Source organism: Lolium perenne, chromosome 6, assembly GCF_019359855.2.
Source record: "Lolium perenne isolate Kyuss_39 chromosome 6, Kyuss_2.0, whole genome shotgun sequence".
NCBI classification, from domain to species: domain Eukaryota; kingdom Viridiplantae; phylum Streptophyta; class Magnoliopsida; order Poales; family Poaceae; genus Lolium; species Lolium perenne.
Genome location: NC_067249.2, coordinates 60,546,545 through 60,555,551, shown reverse-complemented (window position 1 = coordinate 60,555,551; position 9,007 = coordinate 60,546,545). Strand labels below are relative to the sequence as shown.

Sequence of the window (9,007 nt, the reverse complement as noted above, 5' to 3'; positions counted from 1 at the left end):
TATATCTCAAAGTATGCCAAGCATCTATCAATCCACATGCTAGGCGAATGACCATCGAACCCAAGGAAGTCGTGTTTCACTGGCTTGACGAAGCCTCACGGTCCTGTGTGATGCTGCTAGTGGATATTCGGTGGTGGCTGAAGATGGATTTCGGGCCTCTCCAGAATCAGCGGAGGACCATCATTGGCGAGCCAACCGTGGCCTGATTGGTCTGTTGAAGCACCCCATGGCGACCCCACAAGCACCTTCGCATGTTGCTTCAAGACCTAGGACTACACAGCCGAACCCACTGGCGATGCATCTTGCGACGTGTCATCACACACACACGTACACACACCCCTTCATCCTTTCTCTGCTTGTTGCACCGAACACATATTCAATTATCCAGCCTTTGGAGGTGTGACATTCTCCTAGTAACTTTTTTATTTAACATTGTTCTACGCCGTAACTTGTTCAATGATGATAGTTACCAAGCTTCCCTCTTTATATCCTCGCTTTTTTTTAGGAATCCTTTATATCCTTGCTTGCACGGGCGTGTCTTGTGTCGCATGTTGGGCCTGGCCAAACTTCCTCCCGAGCCTCTTCTTGCGCTTCTCGTCACCAGTCTTGGGCCGGGCGGTGACACAATAGTTAATGTTGTAAAAGCCGGGCCCCTCCACCACTGCGTCTCCCTCCGCAAGAAATAAAAAGAAAGAGATAGAGGGCACACAGCAGCAGCCAGACCAGCAAGATCTCACGCGAATCCCTCCGACGAGCGAAACCAAATCCGCTCTCTCGGATCATGGACGGAAGCCACGCGAACGCCGGGGCTGCGGCCGCCGGAGGAGGAGAGGGGACGCAGAGGACGCTGTAAGTTCTCCAACTGCCCGATCTCGTTTCTTTCGGTACTTGCGTCGCGCCGCTGGGGGAGAGATGCGTGCGATCCCGTCTAGTGCGGCGGCGGCGATGAAGGGTTCCGGGCGGTCGTCGAGCTGACGCGCTGAGGGCCCCCCCCTGGCCGGTAGGCTCCAGTACGGCCGCAGACCGATCCCCAATCGGCTGGAACGAACCCTAAGTCCTCACAGTAGCGGTGGTCTTGTCAATTGGGACTAGGTGAACTGTCATATGCTAGGGTAACACGATTTAGAAGGATGATGGTGTGCACATAATTGTTTGTGAACTGTTGACAGAGCTTATTATGTGAATTCGTTACTTTGATAGACTGGATGTTTTTGTGTTAGCATAGAAGCCCCTAGTCAGACAAGCTTATAATTAACATTAAGTAACCAGCCCAACAGATATAGTGCCTTTTGTAATTGTCCAAGATGGTAATAGCAATCTTGTGCATGCTATTATTTCTCCAACACCAAGCTTCCCTTGGTGTGTAAGACCGACTTTTTCGTGGCTCTATTGCTTCTTTCAATAAATTTATCTACAGTCGTGGTTAACTCTAGACATTGCATCACATCAACAGGAATCCTTATGTCACTGGTAACTCGGTGATTGCAATGAAATACAAGGATGGTGTGATCATGGCATGCGACACTGGAGGTTAGTTGTCATCTCTGCACAGGTAAAATATAGTTGCGGTGATACGGAAGTCATCATCTAATTCCTTGTGCAGCTTCCTACGGCTCAACTTTGAGGTACAAGAGCGTGGAGCGAATTAAGGCCGTTGGTAAGCATAGCCTTATTGGAGCAAGTGGGGAGTTCAGTGACTTCCAGGAGATTCTGCGCTATTTGGATGAGTTAACGTAAGTTACCTTGAATGTTTGAGCTCATGTTTTCTCCACTCTGCTATGTAAAATCCATGTGACATCGTCACCCCCTCCCTTTATTTTTCAGTTTGTCCGATCATATGTGGGATGATGGAAACTCACTGGGCCCCAAGGAAATCCATGCCTACCTGACAAGAGTGATGTACAACAGGCGCAATAAGTTTGACCCTCTGTGGAACTCCCTGGTGCTTGGTGGAGTGAAAAAGGGCCCAAAGGGCGATGAGAAGTATCTGGGCATGGTATATAATTCATTCAAAGAATAGTACTGTTTTTTGCTGCTGCTGGTTTGTCAGCATCTTATCTTATTCTTATCCCCGACATTTGGTGTTCAGGTTAACATGATTGGTACACACTTTGAGGAGAACCACATTGCCACTGGATTTGGGAACCATATGGCAGTCCCGATCCTTCGTGGTGAATGGCGTGAGGACCTGACTTTTGAAGAAGCTGTTAAGCTGATTGAGAAGTGCTTGCTGGTTCTTCTGTACCGTGACCGGTCATCTATCAACAAATTCCAGGTGCGAACTTGTCCTCTCAGTGAATCACTAATGCCTAGAAAGAAATTTAGACAGTATTCATTCAACAGCTACTGAATTCATATTGAATGACAGATTGCCAAGATCACGACCGAGGGATCGACCATCTACCCACCGTATGCCCTGAAGACCAACTGGGGCTTTGCCGCCTTCGAGAACCCATCCCAGGGTGCTGTAGGGACATGGTAGATTTATGCGTGCCGTGGGGCCATGAACTAGGAAATGAAGCAAACTGCTGCTGGAATTTGCTGGAACGGTTTCAGCCCCCGTGAGCATTTGATTTGAACATGACTGGAACTCCACATTTGCTCTGTATGACATGTCATGTGATAATTTCAAGTTCTGTGAACGTTAATCTTGGATCTCGTATAATATAATGTGTCTTTATTGCTTCTACGTCGATCTGAAGCTCTGGCCAAGGGTAGTCATTCCCAAATTTGTGCACATTCGACCTGTCATTGCTTCCCTCTTTGTAGTACAGTAGGATTATAAACTGTTTTATTTCTCTTAAAAAATGTTCAGTTATATTGTCGTTATAACCAGCACCAATCTGTTCTTTGATTCTGCATTGATCTCCTCATGTCACCATGGAGTCCGGCATTCGGTTAATTCGGTTTGGTAAATACGGTCATTCGGTAAAGACGGTTTTAATACTTCAGTAAATACGGTTTTGTACGAGGATACGGTTCGGTTTCGGTAATAACCAATAAAGTTCGGTTAGGTTTCGTTAATAACTAAATTAACCAAAGTTGACGCGAATTTTTAAATAAGAGACAACCTTTGGCATGAATTTTCTAACAAGCCAACAACCAAACCAAAATGTATTCGTATTTTCTAACAAGTCAACATCTCACACGCTAGGAACGTTAGCAAGTAGCATGAGGAAATATTTCAGCTGCCATCAGTCTAGGATCAGTATCTGGTGTGGACTATGTAGGAGAAGTTGCTTCATGGCTGCCATCCGTACGAGTATCAAAGTGTGCCATGGCTGCAGTAAAAGGAAAAGGAAACAGCTTGACATTTCATGTGTAAAGAATAGCTTTACAAAATATGGGAAAGAAGGGTGCGTTTGGTATCAAATATTGACACAAATATCCCTACCGAAGAGAGCAACGCGCAAAGAAATTAGCCTATAACTACTGGTGTACGTGGATTAATTCCTCACCTAAGCAACACGCAACCAAGGATCTAATTTTGCTCATGTGATCTGTAGCTCTAACAAGACTAGCTGAATCTAGCCTAGCAAGGCAAATCGGGAAATGGAATCAAACAAACAGGCTGGAGGTCGCCGTATATCCATGAAGGGGATGGAGCGGCAGATCCTCGCCGGACTGTCGGAGAGGTGAGAGCCAGACGGCGCGCCGCCGGCACCCAGCTAGGATTCGCGTTTGCGGCCGCCTTCGTGCGAGCGAGACCAGAGGATCGAAGAACTAGAGCAGGGTCAGGAGGGGGCATGTGCCGCTGTGCATTTGCGTGATGGGCCTAGGCGTTTGGCAAACTTGGGCTGGGCTAGGCGTTTCGGTTAGTTTCGGAAAAAACTGCAATTTTTCGGTTTTTAACTGAAATAACCGAAATTCATATGGTTAGCAATTTTGCTAACTTAAACCTAACTGAAAAACTGAAAAAACTGAATTTTGGTTACAGTTAGGTTTTTTTCGGTTCGGTTTTCAGTTTCGGTTCGGTTTTGTGCAGCCGGACCATGGAGGCAGCCTCCGAGCACATACAGGGTGAAAAGTTTCCTGAACGAACCTTGTAAACAACAGGCTTCGAAGACAGATAAGGACGCAGGTACTACAGAGTGAAAAAGTTTTTGAGGTGTATTTGTTATAAAATTTAAAGTCTGAGATATTTTATATTGATTTTGGATGTCCAATTGAGCATGTATGATACACCCTCTGATGCATAATAAGTATTGGTGGTTTTAGTTCAAATTTAAACCAAGCCCATGCCAATTATTATTCAGAGGGAGCGGTGCAAAATAGAAACGAAGGAACACAAAGTTTAGAGGCTCTACTTTCACACACCCTTCAGAGCCTCTAATAGTAGAGTGCCCTGTAAACCAGTCTTAATAGTCACAAAATTTAGCAAGTCTGCTAGAGTTGCTCTAAGGCTGCATCTATTGGATGTTGGTCGTTATGTTCAGTTGGTGTCTACTCCCGACGTGACCCTATTTCCCTGAAAATGTTGAGTGAATAAAGTTTGTCGCGTTACTGCCTCATGTTTGTACCATGAAAATCTTACAAATACTTAAGTTGGTTTCTTTGCTCAGCACCCTCTAAACCAAACCCAAACGAAACGAAACGAGACGAACGTGCATCAGTTCCAGCTTCAGAATGTCTTCGAGCGGAGGAACTACGAAGAGTCTCCGTTGTCGGTAATTCTCTGAGCATGTGTCTCCTCCGCCAACCGCTTCAGCGATTCTCCACAAGCGTGATTTCCTAGACCGGAACATGTTTAGCAGCACGCCGCCCGGTGCTTGCAACGTTTGCTACTGGGCAATGCAGAGTCTTACGCCGCCGCTGGGCAGTTCCTGTGGCTATTCTGATAGGCCTCGACGCTAGGAAGCTGCTGAAAGTTGGAACAAGCAGAAGGGATTCGATGCAAAGTGTCTGTCGTCGCTCTGGCATGCCCGAGGGTCCGATTACATGATTGCTAAAAACATTGACAGCATTCTCTACTCCATTGTAAGAGCAATTTTAATAGTGTAGCTAGCTGCTGGCTATAAGCCAAGTGTCATGTCATCTATAGCTAAGTTAGAGCCAACATCTACAATAGCGAGCTATTAACCTTTAGACTAGTCACAATGGGAAGTATCATACACTAGTATCATGCACATGATACTAGTTTATGATACCAACCCCACAATGCATAGTATCATAAGTAGTATCATAGTATCATCATATTTAATGTTTTGTAGAATCTCAATGCAAATGTGTGTACATGATGTGTTTGTCATTAAGTTTTATAGTTTTACGTACTATGATACGGTATCATATTATGATACCACTCTTATCTCTCACCTCATTAATTGGTGTGCCACATCAGATTTTTGCCAACATGGAATACATGATACTACTTATGATACTCCCATTGTGGCTAGTCTTACACTCACAAAGTGCCTGAGCGCACGTGCTATCTGGCTCTTACATAAGAGCCCACTCTCCATCTATCTCTTCCCACTAAGCAATAATATACTATTTTAATTCTTATAGCCAACTGATTAGGACTTATTATACTTGCGCTTAATGATTGTCTGCACTGTAAGCTCGCTGACCTAGGACTACGATTCCCAACAACTTCCATTCCCAATATCTACCATGATTACCATGACTCTCGATGACACTACAAAAAACACCGCTAGCTCTTCGATGTCGTCGCCTGATCGACGTCGGCCCTCTCTTCCGGCCATCCCTGCTCACCCCTACATTTCTCTAAGGAAATACAAAGCGGAGCACATATATAGTCCAGCTATGAAAGAGCTAGGAGGGAGCCTACGACTCAGGCAGTGGTCAATTAACTCCATATTAATAATTCATCAACCAGCCAAACAATTATTCAAGCTTGGTGTACGAATAGTACTGGTTGATCAAATAAGTTGGGATCATTTCAATATCTTCGCGTTGATAGATATTGGAAACCATCAAGCCTTTGATAGACCACCTCCTAGAATTCATGAATGGACAGATAGTTTCAGTCACCCCTGGTGCCGAGAATCGCTTACTCTATCCGTACTCGATTTTACTGCTGACCTCCTCATCTTCAGAACCACGATAATGTTGTTAATGAGGAGACTGGTTCGCTCCTCGTGTCGCCTCCTCCAGGCGACCGGGGAGGCGAAACCCTAACCCCGCGCCGCCACCGCCCTCCTCCCCCTCTCTCCCATGCCTCGCCGCCCCTAGAGACGCCGCCGGGATGTGCTCGCGACGCTGGCGAACAGGGGCGGCGGGGATCTGAGCTCTCGACTCCCCCCGTGGTTGCTAGATGGAGGATCTCCGCGCAGGGTTTGCCATGACCGAGGCGGCGACGCGATGAGCTTCCCCTTCACGGGCGGGCTTGTCCGACGGCTTCCCCGGTGGGGGCTCGGGATCTGAGGCGGCGGCCTCTGGTGGTGTGGCGGCGCGGGCTCTGCGGTGAGCGGCGTGCGTGATGCGGGTCCTCCTCCTCGGTTGTGTGGACGGCGGGGAGGTGGAGGGTGCTGGCCGTGGTGCGAGGGCCGCGGCGTCGGTGCCCCGGACCAGATCGGAAGGATGGCGTCTCCCCCCCCCCCTTGGCTTGGCGCGCCCCACCCTCCCGGCGTCGAGCTCCGACGGTTTTGGTTGGCAGATCGGGTGTCGGGCTGGGTGCTGGAGGTGGTGCGAATTCTGGGAGAAATAACAGGCTGGCTATGTCAGCCATGACGGTGGCGACGCCCGCGGGCGTCGTGCTCTTCCTGGAGCATCGTCAAGGTATCTTGCCCCCTCCCTTCCCCTTCCTGATACCCGGGAGAAATCCCAAATCCTTTGGATTGGGCGGCAACGACGCCCCGTGCGCCATCACCTTCCTGAAGGTGTCACCTTGGGTCAGTTGGGATTGTGGGCTGGCGATGTTTCCTGGTGGTTGGCGCCGTTGATGACTTGATGTGGTATGTGCGGTGGTGGTGCTGCTGAGCTCAAGGGTCTGGCTCCTGCAATCCCTTTGGATGCTCGCTGGTTCGTGCTCTGCACTCGCTCGGGTGCGAGGTTGTGGGATGACGGGTGCGAGGTTGTGGGACGACAGGAGCACGATGCTTCTCCCTTGCAGGTGCTGCCTCGAGGCTCGGCTATGTCACTTCTCGTCTCCTTCATAGCTCCTTCTCTTCAGCGTCCTCGCCCTGCAGCTTCGTCTCTTCGTGTCTGGTGCCGCGGCCGGCGGCAAAGCTTCTCGTGGTGTGCTCGACGCAGCGTTCGGGTGGGCTCTGGTGTTGGCTCAGTTTGGCAGTATGGTTCCTTGTCCCTTCTCTGCTCTGGGTATGCGTGTCTCCATGGGCGGCGGTACGGCGCTATTCGAGCCAGGGCGAGGGGGCAGGGGTCCCTCTCTGGCCATGGAAGAGAATGGACAGGCGACGACTCGCCCTCTTGGTCCAGCCGTGAATTCTCCCAAGCAAAGCCGATGATCCCATCCCAAGTTTCCCCTTTCCTTCTCCTTGGTGCTTCTTCGATCGCGTTGGAGGGCTCCACGGGCTTCATCTAGTTTCTGGCGTATCTTATGTTTGCTGGTGTTTGTGTGAGTTGTAAGCTCAGCATCTTTGTAACCTAGCCGTGTTACTTTATTAATTTAAAGCTAGACACTTTGTGCCTTATGTTTATAATGTATGCCTTACTGATTTTTACTGTCCTCTCACTTCCCTTCGGCAAGTGAGAGAATCTAGCGCAATTGTAATTTTGCGTGTACAGTTGTGTTTTATTTTACTATTGTTGTAGGGTGGCTGCCCTGCAGTTTCATGTAAAAAGAAATCATGAAAGTAGTTTATACGGATATTCGATCAAATCTGTAGTTTTTTATACAAAAATATGACCATACGTTCCTGCATACGTAACAATCATAGCAAATTTACAGGTTTCGGCTCTGGGTGAACTCAAACTCTATCTGCTGCAGCTTGGCAAGTGATTAGTGTAGTGGTCGGTGAGAAACGTGACCTACTTGAGCTGAAGAAGGTCTGCGGTTAGCCGGTTACAGCCGCAAGAAGGTCTGAAGCTTCAGCTCGAATAGGAGAGGGAGTTGTTGCCATCGAAGGCTGAATGAAGACGTTGGTACTGCAAAGTTATTCCTGGCACTGGTAGAAAACACGAAGCCTGGTTGCCGGCAATCCTAGTGAACCTGAAGAATTAGTAGGGACGCCGCGTTGTCAATTTTTGGTGAGACGTGGGTCGATTTGAATGTTCCTCATCCCGCTGTTTTTTTACCGTTCTGCACGAGCCCGCACCATCTCCACCGATTGCTTAACGGGGACGCTTCATTGTCAATTTTCGGTGAGATGAGGGTGTCTCGCTGAAAACGATCTATTCGACCATTTCTCCCGGGTCTGGCCAGGAGATACTTTAAGAACCGTGTGATCCACAACACAGAGGAAGCTCGGACAACCAATTAGCCCATTTTATGTCCCTAAATGCGAATCAAATAACATGCGAGCTACCAAAACCATCACTGGTGTATCAGAACGAGGGATTAATTATTGGTTACCCGCTCATGTATTGTGTGCTTAGTGTTGTAGCTCTAAAAGTGCTTTTTTTTTTTTTTTTTTGATACGGGAGCATAGCTTCGACATTTGCATCAATAGATGCACACATCCATATCCTTTATTTATAAAAGAGGTCTAAAATGTATAATTATTACAATCATGTATAAGCTAAGGTTGTGACAAGAATCAGCCAAACAAAGATGAAAAATAAACAAAAACTACACATCTTCAATTCTTTTAATCCAGTAGCCTGAAAATAGCAGTCCCGTGCGATCGTTAAAAGTTGGTTGCATCCAGTAGCCATAGTATCCTGCTGATCCTCCGGGAAAAGGTATGCCCAAAGCTGTATCCAATGCGTCGCACGAAGAATAACCTGCAAAAATTTGGTTCCCTTCTGTTTATTAAACACAATGCCATTTCTACTTGTTCATATAGACCAACAAATCGCAGGAATACCAGTACGAATATGCTCTTTATCCTTCTTATTAATCTCATTAAACCAATTACAAAACATATTA

At 47.5% G+C, this 9,007-nt stretch overlaps 1 protein-coding gene across 1 annotated transcript; it reads left to right on the top strand.

Annotated features, from left to right (window-relative positions):
* The first annotated feature begins 691 nt into the window (after positions 1-691).
* Positions 692-2,687, top strand: LOC127308115 (proteasome subunit beta type-4). Its single transcript, XM_051338891.2, has 6 exons — positions 692-849; positions 1,454-1,530; positions 1,604-1,733; positions 1,825-1,996; positions 2,090-2,275; positions 2,369-2,687. Exons 1-6 carry the CDS (start codon positions 782-784, stop codon positions 2,480-2,482), a joined length of 747 nt encoding a protein of 248 aa, XP_051194851.1. The 5' UTR covers positions 692-781; the 3' UTR covers positions 2,483-2,687.
* The last annotated feature ends 6,320 nt before the right edge of the window (positions 2,688-9,007 follow it).